At 34.6% G+C, this 27,982-nt stretch overlaps 2 protein-coding genes and 1 long non-coding RNA gene across 5 annotated transcripts; 2 read left to right on the top strand and 1 right to left on the bottom strand.

Moving 5' to 3' along the window:
- Positions 1–689: 689 nt before the first annotated feature.
- LOC8269497 (nuclear matrix constituent protein 1) lies at positions 690–8,431 on the bottom strand. 3 transcript variants are annotated; one of them, XM_015722509.3, is made up of 9 exons: positions 7,766–8,431; positions 7,303–7,512; positions 6,878–7,131; positions 6,505–6,775; positions 6,334–6,417; positions 2,931–4,954; positions 1,767–1,980; positions 1,401–1,654; positions 690–1,319 (listed from the first exon to the last, which is right to left on the bottom strand). In XM_015722509.3, exons 1-8 carry the CDS (start codon positions 8,069–8,071, stop codon positions 1,433–1,435), a joined length of 3,585 nt encoding a protein of 1,194 aa, XP_015577995.2. In that variant the 5' UTR covers positions 8,072–8,431; the 3' UTR covers positions 690–1,319; positions 1,401–1,432. The 3 variants fall into 3 exon arrangements, with proteins under 3 accessions (XP_015577995.2, XP_015577996.2, XP_015577994.2); XM_015722510.3 differs by having other exon boundaries at positions 1,430–1,654; XM_015722508.3 differs by having other exon boundaries at positions 690–1,654.
- A 5,296-nt stretch (positions 8,432–13,727) lies between these two features.
- Positions 13,728–20,087, top strand: LOC8269498 (protein decapping 5). Its single transcript, XM_002524343.4, has 8 exons — positions 13,728–14,090; positions 14,549–14,649; positions 15,613–15,690; positions 15,774–16,874; positions 18,325–18,390; positions 19,218–19,406; positions 19,492–19,602; positions 19,681–20,087. Exons 1-8 carry the CDS (start codon positions 13,925–13,927, stop codon positions 19,864–19,866), a joined length of 1,998 nt encoding a protein of 665 aa, XP_002524389.2. The 5' UTR covers positions 13,728–13,924; the 3' UTR covers positions 19,867–20,087.
- Positions 20,088–20,351: 264 nt separating this feature from the next.
- On the top strand, positions 20,352–22,210 carry LOC125369763. Its single transcript, XR_007215465.1, has 2 exons — positions 20,352–21,815; positions 21,888–22,210. It is a non-coding gene; the product is annotated as an uncharacterized LOC125369763 (long non-coding RNA).
- Positions 22,211–27,982: the final 5,772 nt, after the last annotated feature.

Raw genomic sequence — 27,982 nt, 5'->3', positions numbered from 1 at the left:
GTTTCAGTATGATATGTCCCTTTCTTTATTTGCTTTTTTAGGGTGAACGAAGGGGGAGATAAGTGCACAGTGAATAATCAATGGAATGCACTTAATTCAGCTTTCAAGTTTAAAACTTTCCTAGAGGAAGCTTATCTCTTTGATTACATAGTTCTTCTTGTTGGGTTTTTTCGTTGATAAAACTGGTTCCAATATTCATCCATCACAAAAACAAGTATGTACCATGTACCCAAATACTATGGAGGAATCAAGTTGACATCCTAATTTTCATCATGTTGCTTTAGTCTGTTATTAGATCTATATTTATTCAAGTTTATTACTATATATAATTCATATAATCTAAAGTCAAAATTACTTCAAACATTCTCGCCTCACCTTTTCAAATTTTTTACCCTTTACATGTGAGAAGGGAGGCTTGACAGCTGTTCGTTTTGTTTTTAACTAAGATCCTTAACTGCCCTTAACCTCTCAATTTTAAACCATACCATAAATGATTAATTATCTAACCATCCAAAACGTGGTACCGAGCTTCAAGAAATGTAATAAAAAATTTGTTTCCCTTATGGGTATCATTTTTATCAAGGGGTAAGACTTACCACCGGCAAGGTAAAAGTAAAAAAGAACTCCAGATACAACAATTGTCCAGAAAAGAACATAAAATTGGTAACGGGTCAAATTTGAGAACACACTAATAACCAACTGTTCAATATTTTAAAAACTCAAAAGAATTCTTCAAGTAATATTTGGTTTTTCATAAAACATAAAATGTTACACATTTAACACTGCTTTCTGTCAAAAAGAAAAGAGCTGCTCCTCTCCGATCTCAGTCCTCTCTCTAGTCAGAAATAGTATAATGCCTAGTTAACGATGGGAATTTTCTCCATCTTGAAAATTCACTTCACATTATACATGTTAATGAGCTAAGACCCTTCGCAGGGGATAAAAGAGTGAGGTCCGATCCGGCATAACATGCAAAACCATAATAAGACACGAACAACAAATCCTGTCTTTGATGAAATATCGGTGCTGCATGATGACATGTTTGGTTAAAAGCCTGTAAGGAACTGTTCACTATACTTCCTACAACTTTAACCAGACTCATTTACTAATTTCGCCAAACATTCCCAACGCCAAGTAAATAGCCTTATGCATCCTTTTCAGCGTGTGAAAGAAGAGAGGATCGGAGCATTTTATCTGATAAGTTCACCTATTGCCACCGAGTGTGCCTCCCCCTATTTGCTTTATAGAGGACAGCAGATTCCACCATACAACTTGGTAGATGCTACTCCAATGATGGATGAATAACATGCATGAGTTATCTGAAAAAGCATATACCATTGGTTATATGAAAACAGAACTAGCCGGACATCGAATGAAAAAGGGTTCTCTTAGCAAGTAACTTTAAAGCGAAAGATGAAGTCCAGAGCACCAATTATGTTGTAAAGAAGGTCCAGATCTTTTTCCCTATAGAAACTTCACCAGGATGCTCTGACTCATCATCATCATCGCAATCCTCTTGAGTGTCCTCATGGATTGTGCTACCATTTTCATCTTCAACCCCATATTCTGATGTATCATTTACTTCCTCACTCAACTCTGTAATCTCAACTGACTTTGTGGCATCAGCCTGGTCATTAACGTTTTCTGTGCTGAACTGCAATACAACAATTATGAGAGAAATTAGTATGATATGCAGGAAACAAATTCAAATTCAGAGAATCACAACCAATCAACCAGCCAGATATGAAAAAGAACTAGGATGTTACCCTAGCTATCCTATCCAATGAGAATTCCACATGTTTCATTGTTGTGACCTTGACCAAATCAGTAGATTTTTCAGTTTCACTAGCAACTCCAAGCGACAAAGCAGAAACAGTTTCAGGTTTTGGTATTGGTTCTGCAGCATCACCACCATCACTTTCTTTCTCCCCAGTCTTTACCGAGCCAGACAATGCTTGGTCCCTGGAAGTTGTTCCTGCACTGATCACAGTTGAGAGAGAGAAGAAAAATCCATCAAAATGCATTTCTTTAATGTCTTGCTATGTTAGCATATCCAACATTGATCACATTTATCATGTTACTATTATACAAACCAATGCACAAAAATTATCATGAGAATCATTTATTAAATAAAAGGGGTACCAATAATGGAAACTTATATAAACAATGTCATCATATTTGCCCCAAGGAATTCCAAATGGCCACAATTTAGTCAAACATGAGATAAAGCGACCAATTAACGTAATGATCAGAGAAGTTTAAGGAATTTTAACAGCGCAGACAGAAGTTGCAGTTTACGACTTTGAAAATTATACAAACCAAATAAGAGAGGAAGTAAGGGCAACAAAAGAACAAAAAGGAAAAATGAAAAGAAAAAGCTGAAAAGAAAAGCATACTAATTAATGGTCTTAATTTTCCCTTTTAACAGTTTGCTCTAGTCCATTTCTCAACAAGAATAACTGCATGCATCATCAAATGTTTTTCAAGCTTTCAGATCAAAGTATATAGTACTTGTGATATCTTGAATGAAAGGGAGGATGTAATTACAACAATGGTGTCAGTTATGGCACAGCAATGTTGAAAATAATTTTAATAGGGGCGGTGTTAATAGTCATGGTGGGGAAAAATATTGTGGCAACGCTGATAGTGGTGACACTAAAGTGGTGAGGATAGGTGGTAGCAACGGCAGTAGTAACAAAGTTGATAGCTTTAATAGGTATTGGAGATAAGGTTAGTGAGGGTAACAAAAAATGTACTCGGATCATGATCATACAAGTTTCCATGTGTATTACCTAAATAATGAGATTATACAAAGTAATCAGCATCATATTACATTAGGCATTCCAGTGAGGCAAGAAAGTAATAACCTGACAATCACAATTACATAACAACCATGACAACGTAATATCAAGCATAGCCTAAGAACTTACACTTTGTGCCGCCTCAAATTGTATCGCTTTTGCCCTGGAGTAATGGTTGGAACCACCATTTGTCGCCTCTTCCTGCGCCCACCAGTTGTGACACTGTCTGAAAATCCTTCGCTATCACCAGCATTCTGCTCACTTTCTGCTGGTGTCCGTTCCCTCTTCCTTGGAATGTTGCTAGCTAACTTCTCTGTATGAGTGCTAATGCCTCGGCTTTCATCGCTGATATATTCAGGCTCTTCTGCGCTCTTCCCAAGGAAAAGCTTTGCATCTTCAACCACCGCTTTTACTGACCGAGTTCTATTTAATCCACCCTTGCGTCTCTTCCCAGGTTTACGCTGACTACTCTTCAGCTTCGATGGTCCGGAATCCTCTACCTTACTGTCCACATTACTGTGGTCATCAAAAGAAATGGAATTGCCATCTCCCTCGACCTTAATGCTGTCAAACTGGAGCTGCTGAATTTCTACGGAATCATGTGTTGTCCCAAATGACGGTCGAGATTCATCTCCAGGAACACCATTCCTGCTAGCTTCTTTGCGGGCAAGTGTACCTAATGCATCAGTCTTTTCTTCTGCCAATACGGGAGCTAAAACCTGCTCAATCTTTTTAGGAGAAATGCTAAAAATCTTTGAAGTGCATTTGCGGAACCAAGACACACATTCTTGAGAATTCAAATCAAGTTCACCTTGCGATTTTTTAACATTCAGAGCACCGGGACTATCTTGAACATCCCTCAATTCATCAGCTCGCTCCTGCAGGAGAAGGATCTTCCGATCTTCCATGTCTGGTGGCAGGAGATCAGAAAGTATAAACTCTGCAGTGACATCCCCACAATTTTTGCAACTCTTATGCTTCTCAACAAATGCAAGAAAGTGATTCCTTTCCCTGATAACCTGTTCCCGTTGGTCTCGAAGCTTGTTGCTAAGCATTACGAGCTCATCAATATCTTTTCGCATTCCAAATTGCTGTCCATCTAGCTCCTCCTTGTTCTTTGCAACTTCTTGCTTTTCCTTTTCTATAACATGTCTTTCAATGCGTATTTCTTCCAATTCTTTTTGAGCAGCTTCTTTTGAGTAATTTATTTCCTTCAATTCTCTATCCCTCTGCAACTGGAATGCCCTCTCCCTTTCTCGCAAGCCTTTCTCCATTTCCTCTCGCCTGCTAACCAGATCAGCCTCAAAAGTGCTTCTCTGTGATTCAAAGTCTTGCACCATCTGATCATGCTCTGTTTTAGCTTGTTTAGATATAACCTGTTGCTCATTCCTCTTTCTCATTTCAAAATATTCCTTTTCCACTCTAACAGTCTCCAACTCCTTTTGAGTGTACTCTTTCATTGCATTTTCCTCTTTCTTTAGCCTTTCTTCCATCGTGTACTGCAACTGCTTGAATTTCTCTCTCTCTTCAGTAATTTCATTCAGCTCCTTACTAAGTTGAGCTCTTTTCTCTTCTAGCACTTCTAACTCCTTTTCAAAATTCTTCCTCTCTTCTTTCAATTCTTCAGCTTCTTTCAAAATATATTCCTCCTGATGCCTGCACTTCTCCAACTCCTGCTTCAATTCTGCCTGCAAGCGGAGGTGCTCTAACCTCTCGTCATTAGTTAATTTAAGATTCTCGCTCTTTTCACCAATCTGTTGTTCCTGGTTAGAAATTTCAGATCTTATCTTCTCACAGTCATCTTTGAGATTCTGCAGGCTATCTCTCTCAGCAAGCAATGTTTTCTGTTCAAGCTCCAATTTTTTCTGCTCGGCCTTCATAGACTTCTCTTTCTCCTTTGCATTTTTTAATTTCATATCAAGATCCTTTTCTTTCTCTTTCACTCTTTCTGCCTTCTTATCCAAAGCTTGCTCTCGTTTCCTCAACTTTTCTTCCCCATGAAGGACTTCAACTTCACGCTGCCCCAACGCCTCAACCTTGCTTCTCAATTCTTCATCTAGAATTTTCCTCCTTTCCTCCAGTTCCAGCTCAAGCTCCTGCCTTTTAGCAACTAGAGTGGCTCTATGCTCATCCAGGAGTTCCTGAATTTCCATCTGGAAGAAATTCAAGAAATGAATCTTCAGATAAATGTTTATACTTCATATAACTAAAATCAACTCGAGGTCAATTCAAAATGATAACATATCACGTCAACAAAAAAAAGACAGAGAAACAACACTTGCAAATATCCAGTATCACCACAATAGCAAGAATCTTTTTCATAATCACATACTTGACACCAATATCACATGCACCAGAAAAGGTCTAATTCTTGAAAATGGAAAATGTTACAAATCACATGAACTCAAGTGTCAACAACAGCAGTCAATCTGTTCCTCACAGCATAAACACTATATTTCCCATTGATTGGCACGATTCTATTATGGGATCCAAAGCACATAAAACTTGACTTCCACTGCAACATGGTTCAATCCTTAAGATCTGCAATCCATGTACGCCACCAGTTGCATGCCCATCAAACTGATAACAATAATGCACCTAAAGTTGATATGAGAGAGAGAGAGAGAGAGAGAGCATATACCCAATTAATTACTAGCGTGTTCAACTTTGAATGGAATTTTCTCTCATTGCCTTCTCTTGAATCGTACAATTATAACTATGCTACAAGTTGTTTGCCAGATTGAAGTTTTGATACAATAGAAGCCTCATTCTTGCAACTGCAAGGATTCATATTCAAATCTTTAGAGTGGTCAATTTACGCAAGACTGTTAAGTGAAGAACTATCTCCACTTTCATCTACCTAGAACCCCACTTCGGTGACTAGTCCATAAGTAAATGACTTCAAGGCCATTTATTCATGGACAGCAATTCTATTCTTAACTAGTAGGAATGCGTAAAAAATGTAATGAGGCTCAAGTTCAGAATGAGATCATGTAACCTTAGATTAACAAAGAAAGCATTAACCAAGTGAGTTGCACTAACTCTCTTTTATAATTTCACTTTGGGTAGTTCAATATAAACAAAATAAAGTATTTTTCCCTTTTTTTCTCCTATTGGTTTCAAATTTACAAAATCACATTACTGATTCGGAAAATGAACTCCTTTTTTGGTCCTTTAAGAGGAGGAATTACATGTTGAACCCCACAACCTCAACTCCAATTACTTACAGGTGTACAAGTTTGACGATCAACATCATTTACACTGTGTAGTGCTTCTACAGATGCAAGAGGAACCCTGAAGACTCCTCTAGTCCAAAGTTCAATTCATATTATTTCGCAAAGAAGTAAGGTTTTAGGCTGCCTTATTAGAAAAAAAAGCTACAAGAAGTCAGACATTTTAAGGCATTTTAAGGACCAATAACACATTCACCAACAGAAAATGGCATGATCCAATAAAATATGTATTGCATTAATTGTAATATTATATTGCACTTTAAAAAGTAAGAAAAAAGAAAACTAGTTCTGAAACTCACTTTTTCTCTAGCATTAAGCTTTTCTTCCAGTGCAAGTAAGTTCTTCTCCTTCACCTCTAAAATGCTTTGTGTACAGTCAGCTTTCTGAAAAAGTAAACCAAAAAAAAATCATCACATCATATATAGATGTACACACACTTTATTAGCTATACAACTGGAGAAATAGTCCACCTTTTCTTTTGCAGCCAAATCTGATAGCCGATTATTTATATCATCCTCCCTCTCCTTCAACTTCGCAGATGAAATATCAATCTTCTTTTCAGTGTTCTCTAGATCCCTTTCTTTCTGCTCAAGAATCCTGTCACTTTCATTAACTTCATTTTCTCTCTGGTTGAGGGTTTTCTGAAGCTCACATAGCCTCTCTTCCCCTTTCTTTAGTATTTTCTCCCACTCAAGTAAATCTTCTCTCTGTTTGTAAAAGGTTGCCTGGTGTGCTTCTCTCCTAAAAGCAATCAGTAAAAGATACTTTACATTATGAGTGATATGCCTCATATCTTTTACAAGCAAATACAATCAGTAGATAACACTTGGAAATAGTGAATACTCAGTATTTAAGGAGAGGCGCTCCCTCTGAAGCATGCTGTCTCGAGCTTCCACCTCTTGCAATTTCATATCCACCTCTAAACTCCTTCTGTTAATTTCTGTAAGCTTGGCTTCAGCAGCATGCATCTTTTCTTCTACCTCCAGCGATTTCTCTTCTATTCCAACAGATAGAGCTTTTGCATCAGCCAATTTTGATTCAGAAGCATGCTTGATCTGTGCACGCTCCTCTTGCAAGTCACGTAAAGCCTTTTCAAGCTACAGCTCCACAGATGCATAACCAATATTCATTAAAAAGAAGGGTGAAGGAAGAAAGTCCTATTGCAGAGTGTATGCAAAGCAGATGAAGAGTAGGCAATAACATACACCAGTCACTGTTAATAATAAATAACAATAAGCTAAATAAGAAGGAGAGGAAATATGGCATACATCAATCACGCACTGTTTCTCGACACCCAAAGCTTTCCTTAAATTTTCCTCCCGCTTCTCAGCTTCGGAAAATGTAATTATGTTCGCTGACTGCTCTCGCCTGAGAATCTCCTCTGCTTCTGCTAACGCTTGCCTTAATTCATCAAATTTCGATGTCCATTCTTTTTTCTCAATCAGTAAAAGCCCCATATTATACTGATAATCAAAAAGCTGTGCCAGGAAAAAAAAAAAGGAAAGGAAGAGAGAAGGTATCATATCTAACACAGCAGAACTTCATAAATTTAAATTATAAGCTCAGAATATACTCAAAAGTTGCAATTATAACCGTCATTTATAAAACAAATTGCAGCACAAGCGCAATCAACACAAATACCTAACCTAGAAACCCTAGCTTTTCCATTAAGAAATAACAAACCCAAAACAGAAATGTAAACCACAAAATTCACTAATTAAAAATGCTAACCTCCTTTTCGAGCCTTGAAGCCTTCTCTATAAGCGCCTGTCGGTCCTTCCTCTCCATAACCGCTTCATCTAATAAACCAGCTTCCTTAAACCGCCTCCAATCTTCCATATCTTCAGTTTCCGCCTCCGCATTTCCACTCAGCGACGCCACAGGCGGAGGAGGAGGAGGAGGCAGCAAAGTAGGGCCATCAATAAACGTCATCGCTTTACCTTTCCCTACATTTCCGGTGGCACCGCTTTTACGCACCTCGCTTCGTGGTGTTAACGTGGTAATCGCTGGAGATGACCTTCTTTGTGGCGTGAACATGACGCAATCCGATTAGAAGACAACAGAATCGAAAATTCTAAACCCTAAAATCGGCGTTTAAGGTCGTTTTATTAACGGAAGTACACCGGAGTGAGATTGTTTAACGGAGTGAATGAACGGAAATGTTCTTTTTTTTTTTTTCGGGTGGAATTCGAGTGTGCTGTTTGTTTGTTCAGTAAAGCGAAGAAAACTCGGGTCCTCGCATTTTATTTATTTATTGATTACTTTTTCTTTTTAAGAAATTATCCGGATGGAAGGCTTTGTTTGCTGTTGTTCTGTGACACTGGCGGTGGAAAAGGAATAAACGCACACAAACACACTGTTCTCTATCGGGTTTGTTCGCCTAGCGGTTAAATATAGGTAATGGATATTTTGAATATTAAACGCCGCAAAGCTGGTAAATTATATTCTCCATCCGCCTATATTATGCATTATGTACTGATGGGCGTTTTATTTAAATGAGAAAATTAAATTTTAAAATATACACACATAAAAAAAATTTATTTCAAATATAATATATATTTATTATTATAAATTTAAAATAAAATAGCAAATTTTTTTTCAATAATTTAGTTTTATTTATCTTTTTCATTATCGATACTCCATCATTTAAAGTCTCAAATTAGATTCTATAAACTGTTTTTTTTCTTTCTTTTTTGTTCTCTGTTGCATAATATTATTATTCTTTTTTCATTCTCATATATAAATTATATATATTTATGAATTTAAAAATTTATTTTCAACAAGCTGAAATTTTTTATTTTCTCTCTATTCTTTAGACCTTTAAATCAGATTCTACAAGTTTTAATTTCTTATTTTAAAATATGATAATGATTTCATATAAAATAATAGATTTATTATATAGAACATTGAGGTTCATTATATATGAACTACAGGTTCATCATGTTGTTCATAATTTTGAAAACATATTTATTTTCGAATGGAATAAATTCATTTCGTAGTATAATGAACCTTATACTACTAGCAGATTAATATAAAAGTTTTACATGATGAACATGTCATGTGTGCATAAAAATAAATTAGTATTTATGAGTTATAATATATATATTCATTATCTACAAACAACAGGTTCATTAAAGTATCATTTGAGGTTCTTATATATGAACTATAGGTTTATCGTATTATTTATAATTTTGAAAACATATATTTTTAAAATGAAATAGGTTCATTTTATAGTACAATAAACCTTATATCATTAAAAATGAATATAAAAATTTTACATCAAGAAACGTTGTGTAAATATTGTCGTTACTTCGCAAGAAAGAATAATTCTCATGTATTGTACTGTGATTTATAACGCTCTCCTTATATAGCAGAGAATCAACTTGGGCATCAAACAATAATGCCAGGTGTCCAGGAACAACTCAGGATAGTTATTTCTAAGCTATCTATACTAACTAATTTACTGTAAGAGCTAAGTACATACATAATTAACCAACTAATTTTTTTAATATACGCAGTGTAAATGCCATTATGTACATAAAAATAAATCAGTATTTATGAGTTATAATAAACGGTTCATTATTTATAAACAACCTGGTATTACTTAAGGTTCATTATATATGAACTATATGTTTATCATGTTGTTTATAATTTTGAACACAAATTTATTTTTGAAATGGAATAGGTTCATAAAAATAGCACTCGAGGTTCATAGATATGAACTACACGCATGTTATTCATAATTTTGAAAATAAATTTATTTTTGAAATAGAACAAAAGTTCACTTTGTAGTACGATAAACCTTATATCATTAAGAGAATAAGATACACGTTTCACATAATGAACATAACATTTGTGCATTAAAATAAATCAGTATTTATGAGTTATAATAAAGGGTGGAAGCGGCTTCGATTCTTCACAGTGCCCGGTGGATTTGGATCTGACTCTACCGCCTAGCGGAAGGGATGAGCTGGCTGCCGTTATGGATGACCTGGAGCAGGCGGAAACCAAAATTCATCAATTATCTACAAACAACAGATTCATTTAAGTATCATAGAGGTTCATTATATACGAACTACTGGTTCATTATGTTGTTCATAATTTAAAAAAAAATATTTAAAAAATATAATAGGTTTATTTGGTAGTACAATAAACATTGTATCATTAACATATGAATATAAAAGTTTTATATAATAAACAATACCATATATGCATACAAATAAATCAGTATTCATGAATTAATAATGAATGGATCTATTATCTACAAACAATATATTCATTAAAGTATTACTTTAAGTTTATTAAATTTATAACATAATTTTACAGTTTAGATTTATTATTCGTAAGTTATAATCAACAAGTTCATCATTTACTAGTGACAGGTTCATCAACGTATCACTCGAGGTTCATAAAATATATAATAAAAATTTATTAATTTATAATCAATAAATTCGTCATACATACATAAGATGTTTTACAAACAATGTATTCATAATAACAAAATCTATATAAAATGTTTATTTTTTAATTATAAATTTTAATACATTATTTTTTTAATTATAAACTTTAGTTTTATAAAATTTAAACTGTAGATTCTTTAATATTTTTGTTAATGTTTTTACAAATAATTTATGTGATTGTATTGAAATGCTATTTCAAATGAATATGAATATGTTTATAAAATAGTAAGATTTGTAAAAATTTTAAACTTTAAAAGATTAAAATCGAAAGCCTATAAAATTGTAAAGATTGTAATTTTAAAAATAGAAGAGTGTATGTAAAATAAAAATACATAAAAAATAAAAAAATTAATTTTTTAGTATTAGAAAAGATAAATATGTGTTTTAGTTAAAGCAAAAAATTGTATATTGAGCTGACGATTTTTTTTTATTTTAAATGTGAGTACAAATCGTCGATTAAACTCAATATTCTTTTAAAACACGTGAGCCACGCACGTAGGTAATTCCAAATACATATACCTGGTTCAGGATATATCAATTCCATGGAGCTTCTTATACTCTACATCATCAATTATTTTTAGGTAAATATAATTTTATTGTAATATAATAAAAAGAGAAAACACCGTGAAACGTGTTCTCCAATCAATTTTAGCAAATTGATTTACTTTGTCATTCTTCCCTGGCGACCGAGAAGTCATAAAAAGACAACGTCACTTATAGTATTTTTCGTCCAACTCAAAATCCTTCCTATACTACACCGGTAATTTATTTATGATAACATATAACTATTAATAATTTTTTAATTTAAATTTTCAATTTTTTGATTATAAAAATATTATATTATAAAAACTATTAATTATAATTTATTTTTAATAAACATTTAATATTATTATTTTAATTTGATAACTTTAAAAATTAATAATTATGAAAATTATAAAAACATAATAGATATATAAAAATTAGTGGTACTGTATAGACACTAATTCTTTTATTCTATTTAAATATCATTTTATTTTGATAAATATTTAATAATATCATATATTATTTGATTATTTTTGATATTATATATTATTTAATATTATTATTTTATTTAATTAATATTTAATATTAATAATAAATTATTATATAACTACGTTAAAACTACATATATTCTTTTACTGAAATTTCACACGATAATGATTCTATAGAATGTTATCGAGTAGAATTTTATAGAAAAATTCGACCTATTATATATATATTTAATATATTATTATAAATTATAAATTTTATTAGCTATAATAATTATTTTTTTAAGAATATAATAATAGTCTTATATTTAAATAAATCATAAATTTTTACTATATTCATTATTAGTATTTAAGATTATATTTAATATATTTATAAATATTATATTTTTATAAATATTTCATATGTGATTTTTTTATTTTAAACAATATAAAAAACTTGGTCATCTTTATATATATATATATATATATATATATTATAATATATTTATTGTAGATGTGATGTTTTTATTTTTTGCAATGAGAAGAAATATTAGTATTAAAAAAGCCTTAAACCCAAATCAATACAAATCAAGCTCACACGTCTAAAGAACATCTGGCTAAAAGAACCAAAGGTCCAAATAAAATCTAATCTTCCAATGTACTTTAAGATTAGACACAAGTCCAAAATACAAATAACATGCCCAAAGCCTATTCAACTATCGGCCCACGGCCCTACACGAGAAAGGAAATTACGGAAATATCTTAAAATATATCGCTTCTAAAATAAAATCATCTTTTCTTATTGCCTCCTCCTCAGCCCAGTTTGTGGCCGAGAAGCAGTAAGCACAAAGAAGACAAGAGAGTTTACAACTGGACTAATCCATCATACATAGTATCGATCAGATTTAAGCCACACCCATCACAGAAATAACAATCCAAGAACAGGGCAGAGTTGACACAGATCTAATACCCTTAATTGATCCAACCATAGTTGGACAGAGTTAGATCCTCTGCCAAATGTGAGGAGGCTCGGCAAAAAAGGAAAATAGCTTTGCAAGGTTTCTGTCCGAGAATGTTCAACACCAGCACCAATAATCTCTTCTCCCTTCCACTAATAACCATTAAAAGACAGCTCTCTACGAGATTAAAGAAGATAGGAGAGCCAAACATAAAAAAAAGCAGCATATTCACCACAAAAAATACCAAACCAACTACAACCAACGTAACACAAATAATTGTAATAGACAAAAATAAACATAAAACCTAATTTATTACAATAGAAAGAAAGGAAAAATGGGATTCTCTACTGATGGTTAGAGCTTTCCTTACCGGAAAATCTAAAATAGGGTACAAAAAGAAGCACAAAAAGATATATTTATTAGAGAGATAATGAGAATGAGGAAAAGAGAGAAAGGCTAGTAGTTTCTAAAGAAAAATAAACACTTACTACATGCGATGATGATTTACTTGGTTGCAGTTACGAAAATGAAGAAAAGAGACTTTAACAGTGCCCATTGAGGGATATTTGTGTCATTTAAAATCTAAAGAAATAATGAAATAAAAACACGTGGGACACATGAGCCATGTATATCGCATGTTGCTTTACCATTTCGTTCTTCTTGGAAATATTAGAAAAGCCTATTATAAATGGTTATTGGATTACTAGAAATATCATTTGATAAAATAATATTTATAATTTATATAATTATATTTAATTCGTTCCGTAATATCGCGTTACTAATCTAATTAGTTTATCCATAAAAATAAATATAAAAATAAAGTACCGCATCAAATAAAAAATATAAAGTGCAGTGCTACCTACAAATGCTTTATAGTTTCTTTTCACTCAACTTAATAAATTGAGGTTTTCTTTTATTTTTTCTCTTCCTAATTTTGTTATTTTTTCTTTTGACAGCATGATGTTTTGGTACGACAGAAGAAAAAATGACTTTCACCACTCCATAATTTAGGCAAAGTTTGGGATGATAATTTTATTCGACATTTCGATTAAACTGTAATTAAATGGGGGTAATTTCTGATTGTCTTATAAATAAATTGGTAGAAAAAGTTATGATATTATTTTTACTCGTGAATCCCAAATTCTGTTCACTCTTTAGACCGAACTTCTCCACTATAAAAGACCACCAAGTTCATATTCTTACTTACGTGCCGCTCGTTCATTGGTCATTCCAAAACAGCCCATGTGAATTTACCAAAACTCGAAATAAAACTGATATATACAGATATCATTATTAGATCTTCGCTTCCCACAATCAGGAACCAACCCTGTAATCGCAAAACAGAGATAACCCAAAAGCGAAACCCTAGTCCCCTCTCTTTCCTCTATCGACTTTAAGTTCAGTTTGATTTTCGAACCCTCTCTCAATCTCACTGCATACGTATATGTTTATGTGAAAAAAGAGAGATTTAGAGATTTGTAGAATATGGCTACGGAGAATAGTGCCAATACGGCGTCGACTTCGAGATCGAATTCGACGGCAGATTCGTACATAGGAAGCTTGATAAGCTTAACTTCCAAAAGTGAGATCAGATATGAAGGCGTTCTCTACAATATTAACACCGAGGAGTCCAGTATCGGTTTGAAAAACGGTACCGTTTCTGCTTTTCGCCCTAATTTTGGGTTTTTTTTTTTCTCTTTTTTTTTTTAAAGTTTTGATGCGTCGTCATGAAATATTTTACTTGATTTTGTTGCCTGCGGTTTACTTAATCTAACTTTTTTTACTATATATATATATATATATATATATATATATATATTTTACTTTTTATTTGTTATTATATGCACAGTTTGATGTCTTTGTACTGTTAGCATAATTTAAGTCAATTTTTTTCTGTTATAACTAATATGCACTTGAGTTAATTTAGCTTCGTGATTAGAGGTCAAAAGGTTTTTGAAACTCAAGTCTTGTAAGTTTTTTTTTCTTTTCATAATGCAATGACTTTGAAACTACAAAACAAGCATGTTTGTAAAAAATAATGCACCTGATATTACCTTGAGCTGTATGGTGTAAAGTAGTTATAAAGTTATTTCTTTCTTATGTTGGCAGTGCGGTCATTTGGAACAGAAGGGCGGAAGAAAGATGGGCCGCAAATCCCACCTAGTGACAAAGTTTATGAGTACATATTGTTTCGTGGAAGTGACATCAAGGTATCATGTTTTTTGTTGGATGTTGATTGTTAATTAAGCTGCTGCTATTGCTTTCCAACTGGAGTTTGAGTTGCACTAGCTAGTGTCTTGGATTTTCTTTTCTCTTTAAATAGATGACCTTTTGATTTTCAATTTTCCAACTCATAGCTACTATTTTTCTCCAACCGTAATTGTGGTATAGAATGGATCCTTATTGGATCCATTATTCGATGCTTAATATCTCTGTACAACTGAAATTTATTTGGAATGTCCCCCAGTTAGTAAAACCCTCGACCCTCTTGTTTTTTTATTATTTTTTCGAAGTTTGTTTTCTGGATCTGTGAAGTATACTACAGTTTAATTTCTCAACAAACTTTACAATGAAAGCTTAACATGCATATGAAAGGTGACTGTTCATTTTATAATCTGCAGACACTAGTAAATTTTTTGTAAAAATGCAGATTTGGATGTGCTATGTTGTTTACCAATAGGCAGTTAAATTAATTAAAAGTGAGAATTCAGAATTAAGCGCCATCTTTTAGATGGTGAATTTCTTAATGATCCATGCGAGTTGAGCATCTTACAGATTGCTCCATCCTTGTGGGAATATCTGTAGGGTTAACTTACTCTTGCAGTAAGTTGGCACTTCAAGACTTTGAATAAATTTACATCTAACCATTCAGAACCGGGAATCTATACTTTTTAAGATGTGATCAACAAAACGTTTAGATATTAAATTGCTGTAATGAATCCAGTGTGTTTTGCTTAGACTACCATAGAATAATTGATGACATTAATATTTATGAAGACTACTTAAGTCAGATGTGTTATTCTGATAGTCATGCCCCAATATCTCTGGCCTAATTAATTTAGCTTATCAGTTTTCTGAACAGTGTCTTTGATTTTACATAAATATCCAGCTGCTGATTTTTATTGTACTTAATCAGCCCGAGTCATGAATTTCTATTTTGCCTCCCTTTGCAGGATTTACAGGTTAAGTCTTCTCCCCCTGCTCAACCTACACCCACACCACCTATAAACAATGATCCTGCTATCATACAGGTAATGGAATGGAGAATTCAAATTACATGATGTAGACCTATTACTATCATTCTCATCCTTCAAAATTCTAATGTCTTGTGCAGTCTCACTATCCCCGCCCAGTTGCTACATCTGCAAGCTTGCCACCAGCTGTTAGTGGGTCTCTGAGTGATATTGGACCCCATAATGCACAAATAGGATTAACTGGGTCTAATTTTCAAGGTGGCTTGCCTTTATATCAACCCGGAGGGAATATAGGAACATGGGGGGCTTCACCTCCTCCACCAAGTGCAAATGGCAATGGGCTTGCTATGCCAATGTATTGGCAAGGTTATTATGCCCCTCCAAATGGGCTCCCTCATTTACACCAGCAATCTTTGCTTCGACCGCCACCTGGGCTATCAATGCCTCCTCCCATACAGCAACCAATGCAGTATTCCAGTTACAATGCACCTTTGCATACTGGAGCTCCGAACTTGCCAGGTCCAAACTTGCCAACTTCCAACCTACCAGTTCCAAACTTGCCGACTTCCAACCTACCAGCTTCAAACTTGCCGACTACCAACCTACCAGCTTCAAACTTGCCGACTACCAACCTACTAGCTTCAAACTTGCCAGTTCCCTTACCCGATATTCCATCTCCTTTGCTTTCTGCTAGTACTGGTTCCCTTAATTTAGCATCCACTTCTTCAGCACCATCAACTTTGCCTGCAACTTTACCTTCAACTTTACCCTCAGTGCATTCTGCATCTTTGGCTTCTGAAACAATACCAAGTCTGGTTCCTAATAAGACTCCTAGTTCCACACTTCCTGCAGCAAATTTAAGTCCTAGCTTGCCGGCACTATCTCCCTTGACTTCGTCTGGCCCAGAATTAAATACCATTATACCACCACTATCTAACAAGTCTAATGCAATTTCTGGTCCAACAGTGCCATATCAGAGCATTGCACAACCTACAGCCTTGGTTGTGCCGTCAAATTCTCTTCGTACAGAAGCACCCACACCTTCATTGGTAACCCCAGGCCAGCTATTGCAGTCGGGACCTACCACAGTCACTACGTTGCAACCTGTGCAAACAGTTCATAAGGATGTAGAGGTTGTTCAAGTATCATCTACATCTTCAACAGAGCCATCGGTGCCTGTTGTTACAGAAGCTCAGCCACCAATACTCCCATTGCCTGTCCCAGCTCGGGCAAGTCATAAGGTGTGCTTTCCACAGACATGGATTGACGTTTGGATTCTTAAATTTTCATTTTCTACTTGCATGTGCATTTAAATTTTATGCATTTTCTGTAGCTCAGAAGATGCAGAATTCATGGTTTTCGAAAGTTTCCAATAGGCCGAATAAAGCAAAAAAAACTGAAGTGAACCGATGATTCGGTTCGGTTTTTTTTTTTCTTTTAATAATTCAGTTTGTATTTTTGAAAACCAAATCTATTTTGGCTCGGTGCGGTTTTAAAGTCCAGTTTTAATTCACTGAATTTCTGTTATTTATTAGTAAAAATATTAAAATATTACAATGTTTAATTTTTTAAAGTAAATTTATGTAATTTATTTGGTTCAGCTTTTTTGGCTTATCCTCTTATTCGGTTTGGTACCATTTGTATTTATACAAATTTGGTTATTTGGTTTGGTCTAAAGTTAGGTTCGGTTGAGTTTTTATTCACAAAAAAGTTGGCCTACTCGGTAAGCATGGTTCGGTATTGTTTGGAACCAAACTAAGCTAGTTTCCAGTATGCTTGTTGTTTTGGTCAAAGTCAACATGTTTTCCTCTGGATTGCCCTTATTATTTTTTGATGGAAGAATTGTTAGGATGTGTTGGCTGTAATGCATGAAGGTGGTCCTCTAACTATTCTCTGTAAAAACTAGTTTATTTTGGGAAGTTCAGTTCTGGAGTGAAAATATAGCTTCTCCTCGTGCTAGTAATTTATGGACGGTTTTCAGTTCACATGCTGGGTAGCATGCTCATTTACTGTTTAAAATTAATCATGAATACTGTTGCAGCTCCTTTGAACTCTTTCTTAGTGCATTGTATTGCCCTAATATCTTGCTACCAGCTCCTCTTTGATCTTATCTTTACCGTCCCTATGTTCCAGTCAAGCTAGGGTTTGATTTCCCTAATGCTACAAGACAAGATTGCTAATTCACATTTCCAGTTGGGAATTATTTATCAGTTTATCTCACAGAATATAGGCCTCCAGACCATTATGCCTGACTGCATTTTTTTTGTCTGGTCCTAGTTTTGGGGAATGTATACTCCTCGCCTTTTTGAAGTAATGAAACTGTTGGATCTCATACTTCTGATCTTTCCCTTGTGGCTTCTTAATTTGCTTCCTGTCCCTCTTCTAATTATTAATTTCATCTTGCATGCGTAAACTTGTCCACCATTTTCATTCTGCCTTGCAGAAATGACCAGATGTGCCATGATAATTTAGTAATATTTTTTAAATTCAGGATCATGTGGGAAAAATTCTACGAGAACGGTGCATAAATTAGGTGTTATGTTAATCTGATGTTCTGTTAGCTAGCCAATGATATGAGTTGCTTGACTGCATGATGGGCATTTGAGTTTTTGTTCCTCCTTTCAGTGGTTACGTACAAGTTTTTGACTATACTTTGGAGGACTCACACATGTTTTCTATTCTTTCTGCTAGCCAAATGGAGCTCCATTCCATTCCCGTCAAGGTTATAGAGGGCGTGAAAGAGGAAGAGGAACTGGGGTAATGCTTTACTTACATTTTTCTTGATACAAATGCTATTAATGTGACTTGAGGCAATATAGGAACCTGAAGTTCCAACAAGAATTGATAAAGAGTGTTTCATGAGTTTCTGTATTTAGTGGCAATTGGTAGGCTGTAGAGCTTTAAATACATGCTGGCCAATACATAATGGAAATTCGGGCGGCTGAACTGATAAACGTCTGTACAGGATGTAGTATTTAAATTCACTGGAAAGTTTTTCTTTCTATTGTCCACACCGCTCGATTTGGATGATACGTCTGTTATTTTGAACTTCAGAAAAAGGTCATCACTGCTTTTCCTCCACCACTTTAGAAGCAATCCGCTTCTTTCTAAACATTCTTTCCTCCATGCACATACCAGCACTTGCTCTCTCTTCTCTGTTAGATGTGTATCTTCTAATTTCTAAAACATTCATTTTCCTTAAATTGTGGCCATATTCCACCTTTCCTGAAGGGTGGTGCTTAGTTGGAAGGTTTCTCATCTGATGCTTGTACAAAGGCATGGATGGGCAGTACTCTATCTCTGACTTATCTTGTTGAATTTCTGTGTTCTACTGCTCTGGACAGACCTTGAGGTTTCGTTATCCTAAATTTGCTTAAAAGAATTTAATGGTTGGGATTGATCTCATACGGCATGTTATATGCCGATTGACTCGTAAAGTTTCTAGTTATTTGCAATTTATTGTTTCTTTTGACTTAGGTATAGGATTGATTTGATGGATTTTTGCGCTCAGAATGTTTTTGTAATTGACAGTGTTAGATAATGAAGAAAATTTACAACATGAAATCTGAAACTATCTTGTGCAGAATTCCCACCCTGTTACAAAATTTACTGAGGATTTTGATTTTATGGCGATGAATGAGAAATTTAAGAAGGATGAGGTGTGGGGTCATCTAGGTAAGAGTAACAAAAAGGACAGAGAAGATGGTAAAGCTAGTGATGAAGATGATTCACAAGAAGAAGATGATGATGAGTTAAATAAGATTGATACCAAGGTGATGATGAACTCTTTGTTTATAAGAAACTTTTTTTCAATTGCTTTTCTTTTCTAAATATATTTTGAAATTTTTGTCGCTGCAGCCTGTTTATAACAAGGATGACTTTTTTGATACTCTCTCCTGCAATGCACTTGATCATGACTCCCAGAATGGGAGGCCTAAATTCTCTGAGCAGCTGAAAATAGACACTGAGGTACATATTTCCTGTTCTGTGACCACTGTAAGATTGTTAGGGACTATTATTTAATTTTTTTTTCATTTGATGTTGCAGACTTTTGGCGACTTTCCAAGGTACAGGGGAGGTCGAGGTGGCCATGGGCCTCCACGTGGTGGCCGTTCTCGTGGATCTTATCATGGAAGGGGGTATGGCTATAATAACTATGGCCATGGTTATGGCTATGGCTATGGCTATGGCGGGAGGGGCCGAGGCAGGGGCATGCCTAATCGCTCATCTTAGGCAGTCATTGTGGTATTTTAAATTGTTAGTGAGGTAATCTTAGAGCCCAATTGCCTGGGAAGAAACAGACAAAAATAGGGCTATGCTCACAGTGTGTTTTTCTGTTTGTCTAGCGAATAAAGGGTAGGATGCGCACAGGTTTTTTTTTTCATCTTGTTTAATTTGTGTTCCCTTTTCATTTAACAGTTCTAGTGGAGCTAATGAAGAAGCATTTTGTTTCATTTGAGGGATTGCCTCTTTACCATTCAGGTGTTTTTGCAGCTTACTAGTCTTTGCCATCTCACTTCTTTATTAGAGTCTTCTGTCCTCTTATAGAAGTTACCGAGGGGCTGTTTAAAATACAGCTTTATTGCCTAAGTGCAGACTTTTTCTGGGATAACTGTAGTAATATGAAGTTGATATCTGATGAGGGAAGAAGCAATGCTAAAAAAGTAAAAATGGGGAAGCCTGCTTCTTGACATCATTGCTCTTCCCCTTACCCCCCCCCCCCCCCCCCCCCCCCCAAAAAAAAAAACTTCTTTGAGATTCTCATCGATAGTTGTTGGATAGAAAAGTAGATTTGTGCTGCTCCTTAAATTGATCAAGTGCCTGTCTGTATAGTGTAGGGTTGAAAGCAATACACACTTGGAATCAAATAGCTGCATGCAATGCCAACTTAGCTTTAAAAATGTTGTTCTAAAACCTTAAATTGCCGAAATTAATGTTTCAAACATTTTTGCCAAGTATCTGTGCTTATGCTGCATGTTGCATCATTGATGCTGTAACAGACAGGGACAGTTGGGGTTAGTCCACTTAGAAAAGATGTATACTATATATTTTTTTATATATATTGTTGGAATAACATAGCTGTGGGGTTTTTTTTTATGAGAAGAAGAGGTTGTTGGGACAAATTCAAGGTCTGGATCGCAATCTTGTTAAATTGGAAGCTGTGTTAATTGGAGGATTAGTTCTGGCGCACGAATAATTATTTTGGAGACACAAGTCTTCTGGTGATTGAGTTTTCATGCTTGGGCTAAAGGGCTTAAAATGAAGTCCAATTTTTCCTTGTCGCGGCTTACTGATGGAAGTTGGTGTGGTAGCTAGGAAACTCTCAAGAAAGGTGTTGATTACTTCAAGGTTTTATATTTGGTTGATGATGATCTTAGTGGTTTTATGTGTCCGATGTCCGATCTTGACTATGGAAATTAACATTGCTTTCTTTGGGATGGCTCCCTCTAAAGCTCCAAGAGTGGATGGGTGTCATCTTTCTTCAACATCATTGGGATGTAATTGGTATGAATTTCTGTGCTGTGGGATTTGAATCCTACCATCAACAAGACAAACGTGGTGCTTATTCCTAAAGTGAATTATCCAAAATCTTGGAATTATTTTAGGCCGATAAGCTTATGTATTGTTGCTTACAACTAATTATTAAGATTCTTGCGTGAAACTGATTATGTCTAAAGTGGGTTAAATGCCCCGCCGGTGCCAAACCTTGGTTACTTATATCCAATTGGTATCACACCTTCAATTTGTTTATTTTTGGTACCACTCCTATTATTTCTGTTTCTTCCGTCAGTACCAATGAGGAATCCGACACTTATTTGCTGATGTGGCTGCCGGATTTATAAAAGAGCACAGATCTATTGCCACATATGTTGCTGACTCTTTTACTTTATCCTAGTCAACAATTAACAACATCTCAACCCCAAATAAATAACCCTAAATCAGGAAAATTTCCAATTTATGAAACCTAGTTCTTATTATTTGGATCAATTTACTTTCTCTAATAATCGATTCTGTAGCTTCCTTGTTCTTTATCTTATCGAATAAATGAAGCAAGAAACAACTGAAAGAGTGTTTAGTATTGGAGTTGAGCCACTGATCTATATGTGCATGTGGAATGGTGAAGCTTCGTCTCTCGAACAGAAAGGAAATCTGGGCGCAAGTTTTGGGGATGCTCTCTTATAGTAAGTTTTGGGATGCTCTTTTAGCTTACATTGATATGTTTTTAGTTGTAATGAAGGTTTCTTCTTGTACAGGTTCTTCATTTGTCATTTTATTAACTTAAGAACGGACAGTGGTGAATCTGACCTTACAATTGAGCTGCTGAATGCGTACAAGAATAGATTAGTTTGCTAAATTCAAAGCTGCAGAAAATGAAAGAAGAAAGGAGGAGCATGAAGTGTAGAATGGACTTGTCTAAGCTTGGTTGTTATGGTGTGGCTAGGATTGTTATTTAGAAGATATACTTTTGTTAGCTTAACTTAAAGATGTACTTTGGATACAATAGTATTTACAACTACTGTTACTTATGTATTTTAATGATGAATGAATAAAATGATAAATGAGTATTTGGTTTTTACAGTAGTTGATGATGAATGAATAAAATGATAAACATAGTAGTTTTTACTTATTATTGCTTCATTTGAATGTTACTGTTATGATAAATATGCACAAACATGTCATATAGAGCAACCCTCGCAATAGACAAATTGAGTGACACTTTAATAAATAAGTGAGGCTGTTGATTACTTTAAATAATGAAATCTTTAAACAAAATGTGAATGGATGTGGAAATTCTGTCCACGTGAACCCTACACATATATTAACAACACAACAACCAACCAAAATAAACATTATTGTTTAGGTTTCCAATTCTAATGCCTTTGTTCTTTGCATTTCCTAGAGGCACCCAAGCTCTCTTCTTTATTGAAACACTTCCATCAAGCTTCTGTTTTCCTTTGTCTTGAAGCTTTGTTATTGTGCTAACTCCTTCAGCCTTAACATCTTTGCTCAACAATCTTGGAGATTTAAAAGTCTTTTTTTCCATTAGCTTCAGTTCTTCCTTTTTGTGTTTGTGAAAGTCTTCCAATGCCCAGATCTGGTGGCAGCTCACTCAAAAAATCATTAATGCTTTTAGTCTTCTTGCTGGTAGTTTTTGAAGGTGATGTAGTAGAGTATATATGTGCTTTCCATTATGAAGTATAATCACCACAATCAACTAAATGAGCTAGTATGCCAAGCTTAACTGCAGGTTTTTGTGCTTCTTTTGCTAATGGTGTTACATTGAATAACTGTATAATAAAGTCTCAAGTTAGCATACAGTTGACATTACTCAATAAATGTTAGAGGTGACATATTACTTACCTGTGACAATGGTATTAGTGGTGATAAATTATCAAATGTTGAAGCTATCCCTAAAGGAGCTGTGCCTGTAGGAGCTACATGATCAGGTTAGTCATCTTTATGTGTTTCAAACACATTTTGTGCACTATTTTCAGCATTTGATTCCTTGTTCTTTTGCTGTTTTTTTTCCTCATCACCTAGTATAAGAAAGAAATAAATTGAAGGGTTAATACCAATTGGATATAAGTGTACAATGTTTGGTACCAATTGGAAATAAGTGACCAATGTTTGGTACCAATTGGATATAAGTGGAGGCAGAAGTAAATGAGAGGAATGACATACTTACAAGTAGTTTTTCCCTCCTCTGTTGTTGCCTTGTAGAAGCACCAACACCATGAAACCTCTTGTTATGGCCCTTAGCACCATAAACTGTGCATGTCATCACAGAGCCCTTCTTGGTGACCTTGCCATTCTTTATCAGACCCTCCATCTCATCTTCCTCTAACCTTCTCTTTCTAGCAGGTCTGCCTTTTCTAGATTTGATTTGTTGGGGAGGTAAGACTGGTGGGGCAGTTGCCTTGGGCCAAAATTCTTTACTGGTGGTTGGGTTAATCAAATGGCTATAACAATTTAGGTATGTTTCAACCTTATAGAAGTCATGTATATAAAATTCAGGGTTCTCATTGTTATATCAAATTGCACATACAACATGACAATAAGGTATTCCAGTTAGATCCCACCATCTACATGTGCATGTCATTTCTTGTTTGTCAACTATAAACTATCCTCCTGGCCCAACCACTTGAAATCTCTCACCTCCACACCACTCTGTTGTAAACATCCAGCAAAATTCTTTGGACTTTTCTAGTTTTTTCAAGATCTTAGGGCACTAAGCAGATGCCACTCTTTTCATAGCATCCCTGTTCTTATGTATCCTCTTCATTAATTTTGTTCTTATAACCTCATTCATAGCTATCACACCCTTGCTTCTAGCATTTAAGATAAAATTGTTAAAACACTCACATAAGTTGTTTAATAACATGTCACACTTAGCATCAGTCCTAAAATGAGATCTAGACGAGTAATGGAGGGGATGCTATTCATGTAGTTATGTCCTTGATGTGATGCTGATGCAAACTTCTCCATTATCCTTTGAAATATCTAGACATAACTTGCCCTAGCAGCACCCCACACAAGTTCCTTTAACCCTAGACTATTAAATTTCTTTCTAAAATTATTATGCACATGTCTAACACAAAACCTATGTTCAGAATTAGGGAATAGTTCTTCAATGGCAGGAATAAGACCCTATTCCAAAATAAAAACACATAATTAATACCATTATGCCAATTAGTCATGATAATATATGAAGGAATAGAAAAGGAAATTGTGAAGAGTATTTACCTCTGCCTGTCAGTCATAAACCCCCAATGATAACTGTTTGTTATCCCCAAATCTTCAGCCAGCAGCTCCAAAAAGCATTTCTAGCTCTCATTGTTTTCTTTCTGCACAACACACCATGCCACTGGATAGATGCAGTCATTTGCATCTAAAGCAACAGCTGTGAGAAGCTGTCCTTCAAATACTCCTTTCAGCCAACACCCATCCAAAGATATGAAAGGCCTACAAAACTTAAATCATTCCCTCAATACAGTAAAACACCCATACATACTCTTAAAAACACCTTTATCCAAAGCAAAAACTATTGTGCTTCTTGGATTACTTTTCAACAGTTCTAGCTTGTAATCATGAAGTCTAGAAATCTGTTTTGTCTCATCACCGTTGATAAATCTCAAAGCAGCATTTCTTGCTCTCCATGCTTTCAGTCTGGACACATCAACACCATAATCTTCTTTCATAGCTTGTATGATCCATTGAATTGCCCAACTGGAATTAGCTCTAAACCTTTCAACATAATGTTGAGCTATCCAATTGGCATTAACATGCCTATTGTATGCCTCTCTTAAACAGTTGTGAGTGAAAGAAACTGACTTGATCACTGTTTGTTTGTCTGAGTTCAGCAGGTAAACCCAAATAAAAAACTGGCATCTTTTCTTGCATCTAGCCTTGCATTTCTGTCTTGTATTTGAACCAAATATAACATGGTTTCTACTTTTGATTGATGAGCTCTTAACAGCATCCTTGACTTGTTTGAAGGAACTGAATAGCATTCCAATCTTGAAACTGGGATTTGCCATGTCAGTCTCCTCATTAAACACAGGCCACTTTTGCTTCCTTGAATCTGCATCACTGTCTTCAGATGAGGAGCATAACAACAACTCATCTGATGGAGCATATACTGTGGCATCTGTTTCTTCAGACAACTCCTCAGCAGGTTGCCTAGCACTTTTAGAATCAGATGGTCTGTCCCTCTCAAGCTCCATATTAACAAACTTATCAAACATGGCATCATCATCATCAACATCTTCATCCCTCAGGTCATAATCAGAGTCCACAAACTCATTATCCTCTGAATCTGCATCACTATTCTCAGTATCCTTATAGCTGTCATCATCCATATTTTTCACAGCCTCATCCCTAGCTTCTTCCCCAACTTCTTCCCCATCTTCTTCCCCATCTTCTTCCCCAGCTTCTTCCCCAGCTTCTTCTTTTATTTCAAACTTATCCCTACTAAATATATGCATTAATTTAGAACCCTCCACAGCCATTGTCATTTCTAAAGCATCCCTATTAGTTTCAAGGCTTCTCAACCCATCACTAATACTCTTTGTAGGATCCTTCCACATAATAAGCTTTGTTTCAAATTTAAGTCCTAGCTCTCTAGGCATTGAATCTATTTCTATCCTAGAGATCTTATCTAAACTATAAAAATCCACAGCTCCTATTGTCACAACCAAATTTAATTTTTTTTATAAATAACTAATATTCATTAGCATGTCATTAAACATGTCATTTGTATCATGATTATGTATGACCTATTTTATTATATTATGTGGTAGATAAATAAATTATTTAGTTACATATTGATTTAATTGAAAAGTAATAATTTTGGACTAAATTGGAAAGTTAGAAAAAAAGAGGATTAAATTATAAAATTACCTATTTTTACACCAATTTACCACCTCTTTCATTTCTTCATTTCTACGCATGCATTTTCTATTTCCTCTTCTTCTTTATCTCTCTCATTCTTCTCATTTTCTTCTTCAAACCTTGATTTCCTAATCAAACTCTACAAACTTTTAGTAAGTGAGAATCTAATTCTTCTTTTAAGTTTGAAAGTTTTGGGCTTTCTTAATCAAGGGAAACAAATGTGAGTAATTTTAATTTCTTGGTTTTGCTGTAAATTAGGATTAATGATATGAAATTATTGATGATTATGTATTTTGAAATTGTTTAATCAAGAGTGAACATATTACTTGTGATCTTGAAGCTGAAATCTCTAGGCAGATTTTTCACCTCTGATTTCGTGACCTTAGAGGCTTAATCTCAAAAATTTCCAAACATGGAAGTTGTAGGTATATATTTCAGAAATATCTCTGTAAAATGGTTTTGCAGATCGTTGAGTGAGTATGAACTTATAAGGTTCGTTTTGCTGCTACTCTATTTGTGGTTCAGCAGGTGACCTGGTTTTTGTGCTAACATTTTGAGGCATTTAGAGGCCGAACAAGCAGAGAATTAAACATGAAAGTTGTTCATTTATATATCTAGTATATGTCTGCAAAATTTCATAATTTTTGGTTGAGTATAACGTGAGATATGTTGAACTTAATATGGCCTGCTCGAAACTGTTTTAAGCAGAAATCAGACTTAGAATTCAAAAATTTGTTGCTAATTGTGTGTTTCACAACTTGAGCTAGAGAAGTCCAATTGAGTAAAATTAGTGTCTATAGAAGCTTTAGAATGTTAACTTTATATCTGCAGAGTTTCATCAGAAAATTTATTCTTTTGGCTGGACATTTAACAAGAAACTTTTTGCTGTTCTGTTTAGATGGAAATTGGGGCAGCTGTATAGAAAATGCCAGAACTATTTCTATACCAATGATTTTGAAGTGATTCTTTCTGCTATGGTTTCTATAAAAATGGAATTATAATTATGGAAAAGATGAGATTTTTATTAATTGTACATAAGTTTTGGTGTAATTTCTAAGTCAGTACCTACAAGCTGCCTTCATCAACAAATATGTTGATTTGTTGTCATTCATCTCATGTATCATATTAATATCTAGAATATATGTTATTTTGTTGAAATATGATGTTTTATTGATAGTAAAGATATGTATATTTATGCCTTGTGATTGAATTATATTTGTATTGAATATGTGAATAGGTTCATCCAAAGGAAAGGAAGTGGTAAGAGAAAAAGAATAGGATTACTTTGTTATCCTATAAATTTTGGTAAGTATTTAATAGACTAAACTTTGTGTATATTGAGTAGGAACTACTGTTTGATTACTTGATAATTTCTTGGTTGACTGAGTTGATATTGGTTATGTTTTTGGCTTGTTATAAAGTGAATTGATTGTGATGTGTTGTGAAGTGAATTGATTGTGATTAAGGATTGATGACTCTTGAATGGATATTGTGTGATCGGAAAGTCGGTAGGCGGATAGCTACCCGAGTATGTGAGATGGCAAGGCCGGTAGGGCGGATAGTCTTGTCAAGTGGTTACTGAAATTTGAAAATGTGAGGAAATGTAAGGATGAGTCATTTGATCCTAATTTGATAGAAATAATGTGGAATTGAATTATTTGACTTGGTTGAGTTTGAGATTATTTGCATTATGTGAGATGAAATTATTTGTTTATGAGAATAATTGAAATAGTTGATTTTGTGATTGTTAGTTAAGTGTTGGTATAATTTTCTGTATTGATAAAGACTTGATAATTCTAGCCTAATATACTATAGTTTAGTAAATTAAATGCTTATTGAGTTGCTAGCTCATTCCTTAGCAATTTTTTTTTTCAGGTTAGTGCAGTTGTAGATAGCCTTAGCTGTGCATTGCTCTCTTTGCATCAGTCAATATTATCAGGTGGGTCAGAGGAGTTAT

This window comes from Ricinus communis, chromosome 4 (genome assembly GCF_019578655.1).
Source record: "Ricinus communis isolate WT05 ecotype wild-type chromosome 4, ASM1957865v1, whole genome shotgun sequence".
Lineage (NCBI taxonomy): Eukaryota > Viridiplantae > Streptophyta > Magnoliopsida > Malpighiales > Euphorbiaceae > Ricinus > Ricinus communis.
Note: the sequence above shows the minus strand (reverse complement) of the source record. Positions and strands in the feature narration are given on the sequence as shown.